This window comes from Micrasema longulum, unplaced genomic scaffold (assembly GCF_059751315.1).
Source record: "Micrasema longulum isolate JH-2025_06_02 unplaced genomic scaffold, ASM5975131v1 h1tg001802l, whole genome shotgun sequence".
NCBI classification, from domain to species: domain Eukaryota; kingdom Metazoa; phylum Arthropoda; class Insecta; order Trichoptera; family Brachycentridae; genus Micrasema; species Micrasema longulum.
The window spans coordinates 221,917-241,147 of record NW_028278976.1 but is presented as its reverse complement, the minus strand read 5'-3'; the positions used below and the strand labels follow the sequence as shown (position 1 = coordinate 241,147).

Genomic DNA, 19,231 nt, shown 5'->3' with positions numbered 1-19,231 from the left:
GGAATAATAAAAAATAACCACTTACCGACTTTTCTATATCTGCCAGTTTCGAGAAGTAACCGTTTCTTCGTCAGGATTTCAACTACAGTAACATGCAACTCTTCCTGTTTTTTAAATATTTTTATTTTATAAATTTATTGCATAAATAAGAATACATAATTAATACCAGGGAATCTATATAAAACTAGTGAATTAGAAAAAGAAAATGAATTCTTTGGTTAGAAAAGTCTACATCTCACATGGCTCTGCCTGTTCTAAGATGGTAAAAATAGGCCTTTACCTTAGTCATCGTCATCATCCCCTTTTCCGCACCCAGTGGTGCATAGGGTACTGCATTGGTAAACCAAATACAACGTTGTTTCATCATCAGGAGGTAATGTGATCAGTTTATTTATTGTGGATAACTTATATAGCGCCATTTTCGTAATAAAATACCTCAAGGGCGCTTTACATGGTGATTCTACTGTTGATTCTACATGTGATTCTACATGTGATTCTACTGTTGATCTAATGGTGATTCTACAGTCTTACCCTTCAGGTGCCAGCCCAGTAAAAATGAGGTATATATTTGAAATTAATATTTTCACTTCCACCCTGCCAAGAATGGGAATCCAGTTGTGGTAGAGCAGGTCGCGGAGCTCGAACCTCTGATATGTGAGTCTACGACACTTACTTATCATGGGACCACCACCCGATTAAAAATGACCATATTCATAGTGGCTAATATTTTAAAGTTCTTTGAAAAAATGTTCATATTTGTTTGATCCTAGTAATTTTGTCAAAACAGAACCAAAACTTTGGATGAGTATTTTCAACTCGATGGCTGCTCTTAAGAAAAGTCCTGAATAAGCCAACTCGATGGCTGTTCTTAGGAAAAGTCCTGAATAAGATCGCCACGTTTTGTAGTAGTTGACACGTTCAACCACCATTTTTCAGGTTCCTGGTTCGTGGACATGGAATGATGATGATGATGATGACTTTTGGTAGATTAACTATCAAATAATTAGTAGAAAGTTAGTGCTAATAGCGCTTTTCCGCTATTTCGATAAAATGTATTTGATGTTCAAACGTGTATCTTGGAAAGTATTGATCCTACGAAAAAAAAAATAAGTTCGATTTTTAAGTAAATTTAATTTTTTAAGACTTTCGTATATTTTTTTTCTATAAAACCTTCAGGGACGTAATTTTACACAAAAAACTGATTTAAAGCACCATTTTTTCAAAATTGCGGCACGAGCGGTGTTCGTTCAAGGTCACAAACTTAAGGTTTTACCAAGGACCCTATGTCTACCGATCCTGTTAAGTTTTAAAACATAAAAACCCTTTTTATAAAAAAAAAGTGAAAAAAGTACATACCGAATGACCTTGAACGTCCCATACTTCTAATAAATCTCGACAACCACTAGATGGATCTAAACCTGGTTTTTGCATGTAAAGTTTCCTAAAACAAAGCTACTCGTATTTGTAATATCTTTCAAAAATAAAAATAAGTACGTCAAATTCGTTTCTTACCGAAAATTACCGTAAAATACCGTAAATTACGGTATTTTACCGCGACTTTTGGTAAAATTACGTAGTTTTACATCCATAGTCACAACTCGATAAGTACAGAAGTATATCCCTTGATACTTGGATTAGTTATATATACTTAAAACTTCTTGGGTTTATTAACAGAAGCACAGCTGACTTAAACAATATCAATACCCTTAAAACTCTCTTCTGTTCCCTAGTTCGCCCGCACCTAGAGTATTCTTCTGTTATCTGGTCTCCATATTATGATGTTCACATCAAGAATATTGAATCAGTTCAACATCGATTTTTAAGAAAGATAGGCTGTAGGTTGGGCTTATCCAGAGACCTATATACGTATAATGAGTTAGAAACTACTTTGAATATATCTTCTCTTCAAGACCGTCGAAATAAATCCGACCTTATAGTTCTATTTAAAATTCTCAACTCACTCACTCTTTGATGCGCCTGAACTACTGAGCTTAAAAAAATTAAATACCCCAACTAGAAACCTCAGACAAAACTTACTCTTTCATACCGATAACCATAGAACTAACTATGGTTTTCATTCCCCTATGCCCAGAATTCTTAGGTCTGCCAACAAACATACCAGTCTTGATTTCTTTGATAACAAGTTGTCTTCTTTCAAACGACCACTGAATCAAATTCAATTATAAACACCTCTCTCCCGCTTCCACTCCCACAAAGTCTACTATAAACCATTGAGTCTTTCTAATTTTGTTATAATAATTTTCTATGTATAAATGTGTCCATAAAAATGCCCATTGGGCGTGTATATAAATAAATAAATACTTTAGTTTTTTCAAACCTGTAATATAAAGCCTGTGTGAAACCTCTTCAAGATCAAATATAAAAGAAAGTCAGCGTCGCATTTTTCGCACATCCGTCGTTGTTCTACGATCACGACGATATAAAAGATCTGTTATAAAATAACCGTAAATATTGGTACCTTTCGTGGTTATCACGGGATAAGATCAATTCGAAATTGTGTTGTTTTAATTAATTGCAAGAAGCAATAGTCCCACGGTAGCTCTTGACACAATATAAACAATTTCGTGATAATTAAATACGAATATAATTAACATCGTATCATATAAATAAAGGATTTATCGTTGGGTATGTACTGCCTTTAAACGAGTTATACTAATTGGAGATTTTAACTACACAGCATTATAAAGTATTTGGCTTACCAGAGTCGGTACGTTTATTAGTCAAACGTATAAATAATGGCGAAACTTAATAAATTGAATCCATAAAAAAAACACATCGTAATTGAATGAAATCTTCTAGAGACCATTGATTTATGTCTTAGTTAGTGGCCTTACAAAATTATGATTCAAGATGTTTTTGATGTGTTGATAGGCACGGCTACACTACGAAATGGTAGATAAGTTCCTATAAAATGCCGTGTTATAAAAAACTCAAAGCCAGTATAAAAAGGGGGTTTAGTTCCCGAAAAACGAAAAACATTTTTTTTGTTAGTAAAAAATATTGTACATGTGTTGAATCTTGAGTAAACGATTGTCTTTCTCATTGCTGCTCGATTCATTTAAATATAATCGATTTTTAGATTCCACAATGTTTGTGTATATCCAAATGCTTGCAGACTGACTGGATTTCCTCCCTAGGGAGTTATTCATATTTAAATTTATTTCAACAGAGAGGGAAAACATTTTTGAGAAGGGAATATGGAAATCCAGGCATTGACAGGGCTTATGACCTGTCATTGGCTGGTTTGAGAAGCTACTTTACACACCGTGTAACATTCACCATTCTGCCCATGTTTGAACATCCACATTTCCTCAACTCTTCCATCTGTTGACTTTTGTGAAGTAAAAGAGTTTAATTTAGTTTAAAGTAAATAACAGCATATATCAATGTTTTTCCAGGCCAATTACCTTTCTTTCGTATCTTTCCCTTGACCCATCTTTATGGTACCTACCTAACATCTAGATAGAAGAAATTCGAAATTAGAAGATTTGTATTTAAAACAAAACAATATTTTTGACAGTACATTATTACAATTACAATTGACAGTACAATTGCATAAAAATTTATTGGATTCGTCGCGCGTCGTTTTAAACATCGTTACAATTCATAGCAGAGATAATGTAGAACTATAACTAATTCATAGTGTATTTCATCATCCAGTGGTTAAGATTGAACAACATTTACAAAATATCAAAGGTAGGTATCTATTCCATGTTCCTATCCTTTCTTCAAATATACCCAACCTATCACGAAACTGAATGAAATTCGTTTTTCCATTACAGTCCGCCTTTTTGTTAATATTTACAATGTCCAGAATGTGTAAATAAATCAATTCGTCACACAACTAGGATTTTTTTGGGATAGATCTTCCGGCTTTTCGTAGATTTTTTCGCCATTAACACAGTGAGATTAAAATGGATTGGCATGGGTTAGTCTTATATTATGATCATGTTTATTGTACACCTTTATTTTATTTATTATTTCTTGTACAAATGTTTCTTCATATAACTGTTGTAATTGGGTTAGGCCGTATGTATTATTAAGAAATAAATCATCTTTACTCAATGTTTTTCTTCATTTGCGCTTTCCGCCATATTTAAAACGATGATTTTGGTTTGCTTCCTGCTCCTTAAAAGATCCTTGTAGAATGTCCTGTACGAAAAAAGGCACTCTTTTAACTCATTTGGTTTATTTCAGCGGAAAAATAGTATCTATTTTTTTTGCAAGGGTGGGCCTTTTTGCGATTTCTTTGAAGTTTTTTTTTTATTTCACAATCTTCATCACTGATTTTCTCCTCGAAATGATTTTGTACTTCTGAATCCATTTCCAAAAAATCTACTGCGCCAATTTAATGTTCTATCAATATAAATATTTAACGTCCTGAATACTCATGTTGCCAAAACCGTCACCTCCGATCCATTTCCCAGGTTCCAATATGCCAATAATTTAATTTTTTGATGATGTACAAACCTATATATGCACAAACGTGTTACAAGAAGCCGTGTTGTAGGAGAGTTTCCGCAAAATGTTAATAGTGTTAGAGCGAAACTGTGTTGTTAAAGATCGTGTTATCGGAGGGTTACCTGTACTCTTTAATAATATTTCAATTATTTTATTAACATAATCGGCAAATCTGCCTTTTACAAAAATTTATAATACTTACATATTTGGCTTAGTAATTTTTTTTGTTTTTAAAAACATAAATTTCCTTTTACCCAAGATTAATAAAAAAAAAAACCTGAAAATTATACAAGATTTATAAAAAAAAAAAAAAATATTTTAAAGTAATATAACAAGAAAATCATGAGTACTGTTTCATACAGCTGGGCAAAGTAAACAATAATATGCTTGATTGTTTGGTGTTTTTTTTAAATTTTTTTATTTTGTCTTTAAATAGTACAAACATAATAAATGAATGTCCTAATATTAACTTATATCTAATTATTATTAAAACGTATACTAATTATTAACATTTTTCAAACGATATACGTGCACTTAAAAAGAAAACTTCTATAAAGCTAACACGAATAAGATTACTTTTTAAAACTTATCTGCTAAACACATGTTTTTTTAATTGACATTTAAATGTAATTTTTTTTTTTGCTCTCTTATTTCTAATGGTATTTCCTTATAATATAACTGTACAGCTCGGTGCATCAACGAGTTCCGTGTATTTGTTTTCCTACGAAATGGTAGTCTTACTTCATGTTTATTTCTTGTTTTATATACGTGTTCACATTGATTAGAAAAAACCTTTTGAGTCAACTCTTTTGATGTATAACCATTAATCATTTTATGAACAAAAAACATTACATTAAAATATATTAGTTGACGTACTGAAATAATTTTTGCTTGTTTCAGCATCAACTTTATTCTGGTGCATTTTATTTTTTCTCAAAATTACTCTCATTCTGCAGAACAGTAAGTTTTTTTTTCCCCTTCAGTTGCCAAAAACAAAATACTACTACAATTATTTATATGAGGTACAATAATGGAGTTATAAATCATCCTGCACGAATTTGCAGTTATATATCTTTTGATTCTTCCCATAAGAGAAACCTTCCTTGCTATCTTATTTGTCACATATCTTGTATTCTGGGAAAAAGTCAATCTAGAATCTATTATAATCCCCAAATATTTTATCTCTTTCACTTCCTTTAATATTTCTATGTTGATTTTTATAATATATCTTAAGGAGTCTTACTTATTAAATTTCCTTATACTAAAGAATGACTATACCTGGTGTAACTATTTATACCCGGTATATGAAAAAGGTTACTAAAAAAAAAACATTTACGACGTAGTATAACTATACTAAGCTTATTCCATCGTTTATTTTTTGACCATGCCACATTTCTACGTATATTTATAAACAAGCTGCACGTGTGCATGTGCAGCTACTAATATTAACGCGTTATTTGTATTTGTATTAGTATCTAAACAAAACGAACTAAACAAATAACATACGAAATCCAAGTAAATAAAAAACGCTAACGAAATTTATTTATTTATGTTTTATTTTATTATTGTGGTGTTTAAGACTTAGAATTCCTTTTAAAATAACAAACTGTAAATAAGCTATATTTTCTGGCATTATATATATCTTATAGACTTTTCTGAATAATTTTTACAGTCATATTTCACTTTAAAATCTCTAAAAAAACGGCATGTTTTCTTAATTGTTTAAATTGGAGATAAATGATCGATTTTACTACTGAAAAGTGCGACAGATGACAGATCTCAGGGTTGTTCCAGTGTTATACCATGTTATATTCAGGAAATGACATTTCATACCTGATTTAAATGTAAATAAAGAAAGGGCGTCTCAGACTTTAGCGGGTAGATTATTCCATAATCGAGCAGCTACTACTCTGAAAAGGGTAACGTTTTGTCAATAAAGTTACTCGTTTATTGACAAAACGTACCTTTTTGTATGAACGAACCCGATAGAAATACCTTCGGTCCTTAAAACGGTTTTGTCTAGTGTGTGGAGTGCGTACTTTTACTGCAATATTTTATGCTCCTGGACTGGCATATGTAGCGTAAGGCTTATCGCCTTACCTTAATTTAACATATAATCAATATGCGCTGCATTTCAGTGTACCATTGCAGTGTCCTATGCACCATCGAGTCCAGACATCGATATGATAATGAACTTTGATTTTTTGACATAAAAATGTTTTTAGTTTGGGAAACACCAGTAGGAAGAAGACCCTTACGTTTTAAAATGTTTTTTGAGTATTTTAAGGGAATGCTTTTCACAGACGATAAAGAATACGATAATTTAAAAAAGGGTTGCAAAAATTCCTACGATTTAAGTCATCCAAACGTAAGTCACATAATATTGTTTTACGGATAATTATAATAATTTCTACCGAGATATAATTAAAAGCTTATTGTTTGATTGCTTTAATTTTTACTTTGCAAAATAAATACGTTTTTCTAGGCGAATTTGATTTTCATATGTTGAAGTTCGATAAACCCTGTTTGAATTGGGCAGCAAAATGCATCTTTGGATTTATTACGAAAAATAAATATAAGATATATTATTACTATAATCCGCTTATTTGCCCACTGCAGCTTTATTTAAAAGCTTGTTTGAAAGAGACTCGCTGATCCCTTATTTTATACACAGTGTTTAATCTGTTATATACTAGCGGTGGCCAACTGCTCGATCGCGATCGTCTGATTGGTCGTCGCTATTTGGACTGTCAATTGCGAAAAGACAAATAGGTTTGGTTAAAAAATAAGGTTACAGAGAGATGAAGACTTACACGCTTTTTTAAGCTATTTATTCATATCGCATAAGAAACAAAATTGTTTTTGTAATCAAATGTTTGTTAAAGTTAAAAAATATAGTTCATGTATAGAGTGTGAAAATGTCGTCGTAATCGTAGAACAACGACAGATTTGCGAAAAATGCGATTTGACTTTCTTTTATATTTTATCTTGAAACGGTTATATGAATCTAGAAAAAAATGTCATAAAGTAGAAATGACGAACGACTAACTGAAATCGAACATGTTAAATATTCAAAACTAACAATAGACAGACAATTGACATAGACAATTCATATCAACAATTTAATTAGCAAAATGGCGACATTATCGAGTCTTTTTTAAAATCAAAAACTTTCTTCCAAAAACGGAAAAAATCTTACGTACGAAGCCTATGTAAAAAGTTAAATATGTTGCATGCAACTACTGTGGGGAACAGGATATCAAAATGACATAAACAGACTACAAAGACAGCAAAATAAAATATTAAAGTTAGTATATAACCTCCTCTATCTAACAGCAACTAAAGAACTCTTTAAACAAACTAAGAAATCAAATGTAACTGAACTCTTCAAACTAGAATCCTTAAAATTCATTCATAAATTAGCCACTAATGTAATTGTAGACGAAGAACTAAAACTTGAAAAACTTTTTTTTAAACATGGACACAATACGAGAATATCAGAAAAATATTATAAACAACCTTCTAAAACGAAACAAGGACAGTCGAGACTAATAAACCAGGGACTAAAATTATACAATAAACTACCAGACAAAACTAAACAAAATACTCAGACAACCTTTACAAAAGATGTTAAAAATATTATCATTAACTTATGTTAAATATATGTAACCCGTAAGGGTTTATCAATAAAATTTAAACGTAAATAAAAATAAATAAATAAAAAAATTAAAGAAAATAAAAAAAATGCTTAAATATATTCCAGGTTTGAAAAAAAAGTCTGTGTAACTTATCTTAGTATCAAATAATATGCTTTTAAGTTGTAACATAATGTGTAAACAAAATTAAACCGCTCTTGTGTAAAGCAGAATTAAATCACATGCTTAGTAGTTCTACGATCATGATGATATAATATTTTCGACTCCTTGAGTTTCAAGGTTCGAATCCTAGTATAGTGGATGTGAAACATTTGATTTTACAAAGCAATATTCCATAGTCCCTGGACTGGCACCAGAAGCGTACTGATCACCTAACCTTTTCTGTAAAAAACATTATCTAGATACGCTGTAATTGGGGATCCAATGCAGTGCCCTATGCACTGGGTGCTGATAGGGAAATTATGATTGGTCGAAGTTAAGATCGCACGTACACCGAACATAAAAATATGATCTCGCGTGTGATCTAGTTGGCCACCTCTGATATAATTACAACACGGGTATTATACATTAGAAAACCATTTTCATACAATGCCACTAAAAAAAAACATTTTGATACGTCAAATGGAAAAAAGTATTATCATTAGTAATTATAAATTTTAACTAGAAATATCGCAATTCGTTACGTGTGTTTTTTTTAAATAATGACGTTGCACAAATCACTCTTTTATTACGAAATTTAACGTTAAACGTCACTTTATGAATTTAGCGAAGCAGGTGTTGCTCTATTCAATCAAGATTGCATTAAAATTCATAAATTACTACTAAAACTTTGACCAAGTACAGTCACCAAGAAATTTCAAGAACCCATTTTAAATTCATTGCCCATTTCAAGAAGTGTCGAGTACACGATCTTATTTTATCTATTCTTAGGTATTCATATTAAAACCAATGTATCCCCTATAATCTCGCACATGTGCAAAGTACATATCGCGCCTTATATGGATTATTGACACTACTGAAAATTTCTCGTTTTATGATAAGATTAATCATTAAAAATGGTAGTCAAAGGTTCATATTTAATATTCATATTAATGTATTTATTTGTACAGAAACAAAGACAGATTTACTGAAATGTTTTTATAGACGCATGTATGTATGCAACATAAAACATTCATCATTCCCTTTCGCACCTAATGGTGCATAGGGCACTGCGTTGGTACTGCAATCCCACCATATTGATCATTTTTGTTACATGACGGTAAGATTATCAGTCTTTCGCTTCAGGTACCTGTCCAGGGACTATGAAATATTCTAGTGTAAAACACCCTTTAAATAAATATTTCGTATCAAACATGTCGGAAATCGAACCTGAGACCTCTTGCATGGCAGACTAACGCGCTGACCATTACACCACGAGGCCGAAAATAAAAAATAAATAAAACATTACTCGGTCAGTAATCCTTCATAACTGTCAACATCATGCAAGTTACAAGGAAGATACGGAAATGGATCATAAAAATATAAATCTCGAATATTCTAAATAAAAAAATTTAAAATTCGCATTTCAGGAATAACAGTGCCACATTTAAAAATAAACTGATCAGCAATTACAAACGCGAAGCTTGTTCAATCTATTTTTTTATGTTTTCAGGAACATTGATGGCATAATTATTGTGCCGCTATTATTTCTTGAATTTGATCAAATATTATCGTATAACTTTGACATTTTTTCTTTTCGGGCCACATACATATTTTAAAGTATTATACTGTTGATTGCGTGGATAGAAAATATATTCAGGATCATTTCTGCATACTTGACTCAACATCGTCGCCCAGGTGCGAATTATGCATACATTTAAAAATGTGAACACTAACGCAATAATGCTGAAATATTGCAAAGATATTATTGTTTCTCTTTGTTTGACTTGTACCGTTTAAACGTACGAAATAGAGGATTATAATTGTTTATATTCAAAGAGAAATAATAATCACAGATTAGTCAATTATTTGTGAAAATAATATTCCCTTTTTAAATGTGTATTCACCCGATGCAATATTTCGATTGGCTGGTGGGAAGGGGCATAAAAATCCTTGAGCACCTTTTTGCCGCCAAAATAAAATCTTTATTACCTGACCTCTTCCTTTTTCTGTACATATTTGCACTGCTTGTCAACTTGTGCACTTATGATTAGTGTATGTTGACAATATGACGTATTTATTATCTTCAATTTACTATAATTTATGAAACTTGAGACGTCTCGCATGCACGAATGCGTGATGTATTATTGACACACCTGGATAAATAAAGAATACACCATTTCATTGATTTGAAATTTTTGCTCATTAATTCATCAAGTGTCGTGTAAAAAATCAAATGGATGCCGGTAATAGCATTTTATTGGTAAACTATAACATTTAATGGTAGAAAGCTTAAGGCTCGTAGTGTAGCTGTTTCCCGTTTCAGCGTGCATGAGGTCCCGTTTTCGATCCCTGTTAAGAGGTTGTCCTTGATTTAAACTGTCCCTTGCTGTTCTTCCTGCCCTTGATTCTGCCATTCTGGTCACCTTTACCGTCTCCATCTTCCTATGTCCCCTATTTCGTTTATCCTTCAAATCTCTGTGTTTCGTATTCCGTCTGGTAATATGAAATGAAATAATGAAATATTCTAGTGTTAAAACACCCTTTAAAATTCAATTTAATTCAATTAATTTATTTAAAATAATACATACACTACAAACTAAAATTGAAGACGTACATATTACAAAAAGACAAAAAATACATATAAAGACTCTTGTCAAAATAGTAGGAGAATCCTGTTCCGGAAAACCCCTTCGAATACATGGAACTGATCCACATCCAGAGATTTTTTTTTCAGCATAGCGGTATCCCTTCCAACAGGTATAACCACCCGCAGGTTGGTCGTGTATATTGGAATATGAAACAATCTATGCAGACGCTGTCTTAGGTAATTATCAGGAACATACAAACCAATGCACTGTATTCCTCCACTGTCATACTGGGAAATTAGAAAAAGGTGATTGTGCTGACCATGTGTATTTGATTGATCACAAACTGACAATACTGCAGTGAGGGGTACAATGAAAGTTTTTAAAGTTTATTGGTTTTGTTATTTTCGTGGTTTGATTGTAAAGAAATATTAAATTTTCGCTTAGTTAGTTTTTTAAAAATTGATATTGATATGCGAAACTGAAGAAAGACTCAAGTCTTTATGAACAGTTTCGGGAAAGGGGTGGATGCTTTCATTGTAAACCAATGCTCATCATAATCTCAGAATTATTGATCATACCGCGCAACAATCGATAGTAGTCAAATACACATTCCTTCTACTCTCTAAACTGTTGTAGCCAAGCATACCCTGGAGAAACTCGGTCAGGTAGAGCCAAGGATAATACCCGCACTCTCTTATGTAGAGATATCTCAGAAACTTATTTTGGATTTTCTCTATCATAAGAGAGTACTTCAGTTCATGTGGCCCCCAAATCATTGAGCCACTCTCGAGTCTACTTCGCACCAAGGAGTTGTGAAAAATTCTCAGTACGCGGGTATTTTCAAAAACCTTCGCAGTACGCAGAACAAATCCTAACAACCTCAATGCATTACCACTGATTGTCTCCATGTGTTTATGAAATGTCGGGGTGCTCACAAATCTAAGCCCAGATGCTTAACATTCGATGTTCGTATCAGATTCTGGTCATTCATTTTGTAGCCAGAAAATATAGTTTTTTGGGCCCTAAATAAATATTTTATATTTACCATGTCGGGAATCGAATTGCATGGCAGGCAAATGTGCTGACCATTTCAACACAAGGCCGACACCTTAATGCAAATCGGTTTGTGTTACTATTTTTGGTTTTTTCATTATTCCTGGACTGATCACCATATCTTCGTTGTAGCAAAAACGATTTAGTTACCCTGCAATTCCACTGCCGATGCAACGGAGCCAATGATGTTTCATTTTCCTCGATCATTGAAATTTCTCTGCTGCGTACTTTATTGGATGAATTTGTCCTTGATAACAATTTCCAATCAATAAAATACTTTATGCTGAATGACACCCAACTGACTGTCGATCAATAGCCATAACTGAACTATGAAGTTATTTTCCTTCACTCCATTAAAACCGTGATATTCGCGATAACTCGACAGGTTTATTGCATGGCAAAGTGCGCCTTGGAAACTGCGGTGCACGGGTCACAATCGCAATTAGGAATCAACGTCACCACACACCCACCGATGTGATAAGGTTTTACGTAATGCATGCATAAATGTATATTTATAGTTAGCTGGAATGTAGTTTCATAGGTAAATCAGCTTGTATATTTCAATTGCAACTTACTTCCACTGTGATTGTATTAATGGGATGCATGCATAACTTCGAATAGATTTTTTTTTAAACTTGCTTTTAATACGACAGACCAGACAGGCAAAACGTTTCAAGAAAGGTGTATGAAAGACTAGGCATTCACAAAGTTTAATTTATTTTATGTTTTATTTATTTAAAGAAAATAACAAAAAAATATATGTAAAATGTATATGGAAACCTAAATTAAGTTGGAAAAAGATGTATGGATCAAATATTTGCTCAGCAAAATATGACAGAAAATTTTCTGGCTAAACACCAGAAATTTTTCCAAGCATTTGTCGATCTGCAAAAGGCATTTGATAGAGTTGACAGAGAGAAATTGTGGAAGGTTTTATCGGAGTATGGAGTGAATGATAACCTGACAAGGGCTATTGCGTCTGTACAAGGACAGCACAGCATGTGTGAATGTGAATGGGTCATTCACATCGTGGTTTAAGGTGACTAAAGGAGTCAAACAGGTATGTGTAATGTCACCATGGTTGTTCAACATATACATTGATAACTGTATGAAAGAACTGATAGATTTAAGAATCGAAACAAAAATCGGTGATATAATTGTTACTGTCTTCTGTATGCTGATGATGCCGTGCTTCTTGCTATCAGCAAGGAAGACCTTCAATTTTTGGTAACAAAAGTCTACGATGTATGCAAGAAAAGCGATTTGCTTATGAATGTTGATAAATCGAAAGTTATGGTTTTTGAAAGGGATGAAAATATAACTAAATGTGAAATCAGTGTGAACGGAGATATTCTGAATCAGGTAGAAGAATTTGTGTATCTAGGAAGTATGTTTACTAGGGACGGAAAGACTGAGAAAGATATTGAACAGAGGGTGAGTGCCGGGAACTGGGTGAACGGCGCACTGAAATCTACTTTGGCAAACAAATGTTTATCGCAGGAGGCAAAACTAGCATTTCACAATGAAGTTCTAGTGCCAACTCTAATATATGGGAGTGAAGTATGGAATTGGAAAAACAATGATGAAAATAGGTTAAATGCTGTCGAGATGCGATCCCTCAGGCAAATTTGTGATAAAACGATGTATGATACATAGGTGCACAAATGTCGAGATCCGTGAAATGTGTAAGGCTGAGACTTGCATTATCGACAGAATCAAGAAGTTAAAAAACTTAGGTAAAAATCCTGAGAATGAAAATCAAGTGAAGATAAGTCCGTCTCGTAAGTGTATTGGTTGGGGCGTTCGTCTACCACGCTTGGGGTCCCGGGATCGTTCCTGGCAGGGTGGACGTGACGTGAAATACTTGTCTCAAAGATGGGTTTACCCTGCAATATTATTTATTTCTTTTTCTATTTCTTTGCACCACAACAGGCCAGGAGGCCCAATTACATTGGTGAATTACATCACAGAACACCCAGGCTTGAGAAAAATCACATTTATTTTTTTGTGTTCTCTCCGGGAATCGAACCCGGAACCTTCCGTCAATATCATTGTCTCGCGTAAAAAGGATGCAGATACGCTACAATCGGAGTACCAATCCAGTGCCATATGCACCACCATAGAGACATTACGATGATGATGATGGAACGCACCCAAATAAATTAGAACTTATTTCCATAAAGTAAGTAGCTTTTTTAACGTTTTCTGCATCTCGTCTTCATCAAACCTTTGGCACCGATTCGCCTTTTTGTCGAATCACTGGTTCTAATTTTTATGTCTTATTATTTTCTATTAACAACGCGTTCATTGTGTAATATTAATTATTTGTGCCAACAAATCTTCACCGACATATTCAATATATTTCAATTTGAGTTCGATTTGTTCTGAGCAAACGATAATTGGCTACCCATTTGCGTGCTAGAAAATAATTTACATACACACATGTGCGTAAAAAATGTAATCATCCGATACCATCGCAAATCAATACCTTTTTTTACAAACGATACATTGGTAATTTTATTTTAATTCAATTTTTTTATTTAGATTTTTTATTTTATATATGATATGTAATTACTTTACACGTATTACAGTTTTTATAACTTAATAGTATTTTGTTTCTTTTTTTTAATGTTGTTCTTCTCAAATATGAGACAAGCGCTTGTGCTAGGAGAGGGACTTATTCTGAGTTTATAGTAAGTACGGGTACATCGACATTTTTTATAAGTCCTTTTTATACCATCAATTTTGATAAAAAAGTTGTTTGATACAAATACTGAATTTCAACCTTTAGGGAGTTATACGAGTACAGAGTGGCCGGAGAAGTGACGTTCAAAGGTTAAATCTAGGTGCTTCATATTGAGAAGTATCCGAATCACCCCACGTATGTTCCGCGATTTTGCGTATTTTTGTAATCCATTATTTTTCATAGGTTACAAAAAAAATCTAAATTGCTAATTTAATTATTTATGCCCTTCGATTCTTTTAAACTTTTGACCTGATCGTAGTTTAGATTCATCTGATCCTGTCAAGTCTTCTTTAGCTGTCCACGTCCTACGTTTCCATTCGCGTTTCCTACATATCACACATGAGCAATAATAATGGCACAAGTACAAAATTGTTTTGAGTTAAGTATACAGAAATGTTCCTGGATATATTTCCTATCCGCACTATTAACGGCATAATTCTTTAAAATATTTATGCGACCTTAAAGAAAAATGAAAATTGAGACTTTTTGTTTTTTTTTCATATTTAAGAAATACTAATGGCACATTTAAAACTAGATAGCGCAAGCGAGTAAAGATTACGTTGTTCTTTTGTTTTTGCAAATAACGCTGGTGTTGGTAAAACTGCTCTCCTGTAAAATTGAGTTTCTTGATTTGTGCCACTAGTATTCCGGAGGCGCGATATTTAAACTGTCTAAAATATTATTTTATTATTAATTTGTTCCGTAACATACTTATCTTAGTGACCTTTTCTTAACATTTCTGTATTTACATAATTATATCCGTCTCATATTTGAACTCTCTTCGAATTCATTATTTTAATCCATTCATATAAGTATTGTAATATTGACATATCTACTATATCAATGTCTTCTTGGCAGAAATGTCTAGTCTTAAAGGCCGTTCACACGTGGACAATACAATAGATATTACAATATAGTCTTTTCCGAGCTTTGTGAACTGCCTCGACCGCGCAGTTCAGAACGCTGCGCTGGGACAATACGAAAATTCGGTCTTCGTTCACACGTGAGGGCTGCGAAAATGGCGTTTATTACGAGCGAGTTCATGCAAAATATTATTTATTTTATAACAAGATGTATTGCAATTGTCAAAGGACAAACTAAATTTTAAAAATATGTCTCCATTTTCGCCAGCAAAAGTGCGCGGGAGCGACATGTACTTGTCGAGCAAATCGCTATTGTCATAAGGTCTTGTCCGTGCGCGTTCACACAAAAATAATACGACCGCGTGCGATGGTGGAGGCAATCATTGTTCCCCGGAGATAGCCTGCTCGTCCTGGGATAGGACAATTTTGTATTGTCCACGTGTAAACGACATTCGCGGAATTGAATGTAAGGTATTAATTTATTTTTTGTTTTGGTTGCAGATGCTTGTCTCCGTTGCCAGGCTGAGAGCAAGAAGGATTCCTACGGCAAGCAGGACTGCGTGGTTGTCTGGGGAGAGTGCAACCACAGCTTCCACTACTGCTGCATGTCCTTGTGGGTCAAGCAGAACAACAGGTGCCCCCTGTGTCAGCAGGAGTGGTCTATCCAGAGGATGGGCAAGTAAGGAACGACGAAGATGGAATACCATGGAAGAAGGAATCGGACTGAACTATTAGGAAACTCCTGGAAGGGATAGAAAAACTTGCAGGTCTTGATGTTCAGTACCATCATTGGAGCACTCAAAAACCGAGTCGTAGAATATCATTCAAGAAAGAGTGCTGAAAATGGTAATGTGTTGTACTTTTACTTGTAAAATAAAATCATTTTGGAAAAAGCTGTGTAATGATTTATGTAAATAAAATGCTGATTATTCAACTTTTGTATGATGCCAGTACAAATAAACGTCGTTTTGCGCCGGTTCGATTTACGCCGATTTACAACTACGCCGGTTGGTGCTGGCGTGGAATTCCCCAGTCCCCCCGACACCAGACGACAGTGTAGGCGCTGCGATTCTAATAGCAGACACACTTTTACACGTTGTTTTATTCTATTACCGTTTTCGCTAGCAGCCTGTTTTGTGTGTGAAATTGTTTCTGAGTTTTTTTTATTTATTTTTATTTCAAAATACACAAATGTACAATAACTTAATTGTATTCCCATGAGTTAGCAAACTCATTCTGGGATAGATACAATTAAAGATTATCAGATAAAAACATATTTAGTAAAACATAATTAAAACAAAAATGTACAAAGCGTTAAATTTGAGTTTAATTTATGTTGCAATATTTGTAAAATAGTAAATGCTTTAGGAGAATATTAGGCATAATCTGGTTTGATTTCATAACAAACATTAAAGTCCGAGAACGGACGCAGCAGCCTTCTATAACGAGCGTCTTGAGGATGCGACGGTGGACCGGGCTTGGACACGTGCTGCACATGCCTCGCGAAGACCTAAACCCATGTTGCCTATTCTTTACACCTGCGGGCTCCCGCCGCCCTGGAAGGCCGTCGATGACGATTTTTCTGCTTTATTCGGCTGAATTAAGGGACGCAGGATTGACGAGGGAGAAGGCGAGAGTGCTGGCTGGCGATAGGGTCTCCTGGAGGCGTCTTGTGATGTCCACATGCTCCGCTTAGGAGTAGATGTGAAAAAGAAAGAAGAAGTAAGAATTATTTAAAGAATGTATATTGAGTATAACGATGCGCGGTATAACTTTTCGGCATACAAACGTATTCTCTTATTTCCTCCCTAGATTATAGCATTAGAGTGACTAGAGCAATAAATTCTTTACACGCTTTATCTAATCGATTTTTTTTATATTTTTACACACACATAAACATATTAACATATAACAATGACATACATTTAGATCTAAATTTGTTGCAACAGAGAGGAAAAACATTTTTGAGAAGGAAATATAGAATTTTAAGCATTTACAAGGCTTATGATCTGTCATTGGCTGGTTTAAGTGGCCATTTAACACATTGTGTAAAATTCACAATTCTGTCCATGTTTAAACATACACATTTTCTCAACTTTTCCATCTGTTGACTTTTGTGAAGTAATGGAGCTAAAACCTTGAACCATGTCATATCAAGCCGAACCAATTTACCCTACTGGGCAACGCCTGAAAACAATTTTCCTATTTTTATACTTCTTATACCAGTTAGGATATTCGACAATATTTTGAGTATGCCCAAATGTTTGCAGACAGGCTGGATTTCCTCTTAAGGGAGTTATTTAGATCTAAATTTGTTGCAACAGAGAGGGAAAACTTTTTTTAAAGTTGTTCAACACATATTTCTCAAACTTTAGTTTGTATTTTGAATTTTTTTTTTTAATGAATGTTTCTTCCCATTTAATATTTTTTTAAACTTTCTTATGTAAAATAGAATTTTGTGATTTCGCCTTTTTTCTAAAAACGAGTCTGATTTTTACCTTTTGATAATTTATTTTTATAACACAATTATTGCACTCAATAATATCTACATTTTTTTATAAACTCCCTATGGGGTCAAATTCAGTACTGTTGTACAATTAATTAATTAATTTAACGTCTTGATTTTTATCGCTAGGTTCAACAACACGTTACATTCATAAAATATTTGCACTGGCAGTTTGCCATCATAACGCACGTCCAGAAGTACACTGTAGTATGTCTAAATTTGCCAATTTGCAAGAGAGCTAAAATAAACTATTTTATAATTTATTAATGCTCGCCAAATAATGTATTTCTGGCCATGGTTTTTCGCTTCGCTCTTCTCAGGAGAGCACACTTTCCATTCCTCGACATAGCACATCATTTTTCAACAATTCCTTTTTTGTTCAAAATGCTATACGTTGAGCTCCCTCTCTTCATATAAAATTGGTATCTTTCAGTGGCAAGCGGTGATTTTTTTATATGTAATCTACAAAAAAATACAATTAATTTTTACCTTCATATAAGTACATAATATAAATCAACAATATTTTGAGTTTGTCTAAATTTTAGTCAGTCAACTTTCCGGGAAGCTGTTAATATTAACATATAACAACAGAGATGAAGAACATTTAATATAAGAAAATATATAGAAGTCTAGGCATCTACAGGGCTTATGATCTGTAATTGTCTGGTTTAAGTCCATAGTAGAACATCTATATTCATTAAATTCTTTCATCTGTTGATGTTTGTGTTGAAGTTAAAGGTAAAGCTCTTCAGGGAGTTGAATGCAGTCCTTGTCGACAAAAATTTGGACAAATTCAAAATATTGTTAATAAATCCACCTGGTCCATGAAGAAGTATAAAAATTGAAAAAAGTTACATTTTCAGGCGTTGCCTATTATGTAGGTGAAATAATTCAATCAGATGAATCTCACCCGCATAAATAAATATTTCAGCTCTTTAACTTCACAAACATCAACATATGAAAGAATTGGAGGAATATAGATGTTCTAATATATAAGTGAAATGGTGAATGTTACACGGTATGTAAAGTGGACACTTAAACCAGCCAATGACAGGTCATAAGCCCTGTAGATGCCTCCTATACTTCTATATTATTTTCTCTTTAATCTTCTTGATCTCTGTTGTTATATGTTAACATAATAAATAAGTAATATAATTATAAATATAAAAAAATTCTGTGGTTCTGTGTAAATCAAC

General features: G+C 33.3%; 1 protein-coding gene across 1 annotated transcript in view; it reads left to right on the top strand.

Moving 5' to 3' along the window:
- The window catches only part of Roc2 (Regulator of cullins 2), a 115,509-nt gene extending 99,087 nt beyond the window's left edge, over positions 1-16,422 (top strand). Inside the window, exon 2 of the mRNA XM_088237900.1 lies at positions 16,031-16,422. Coding sequence (XP_088094026.1) covers positions 16,031-16,212 — 182 coding nt within the window. The 3' untranslated portion in view covers positions 16,213-16,422. The remainder of the gene's footprint in view (positions 1-16,030) is intronic.
- The last annotated feature ends 2,809 nt before the right edge of the window (positions 16,423-19,231 follow it).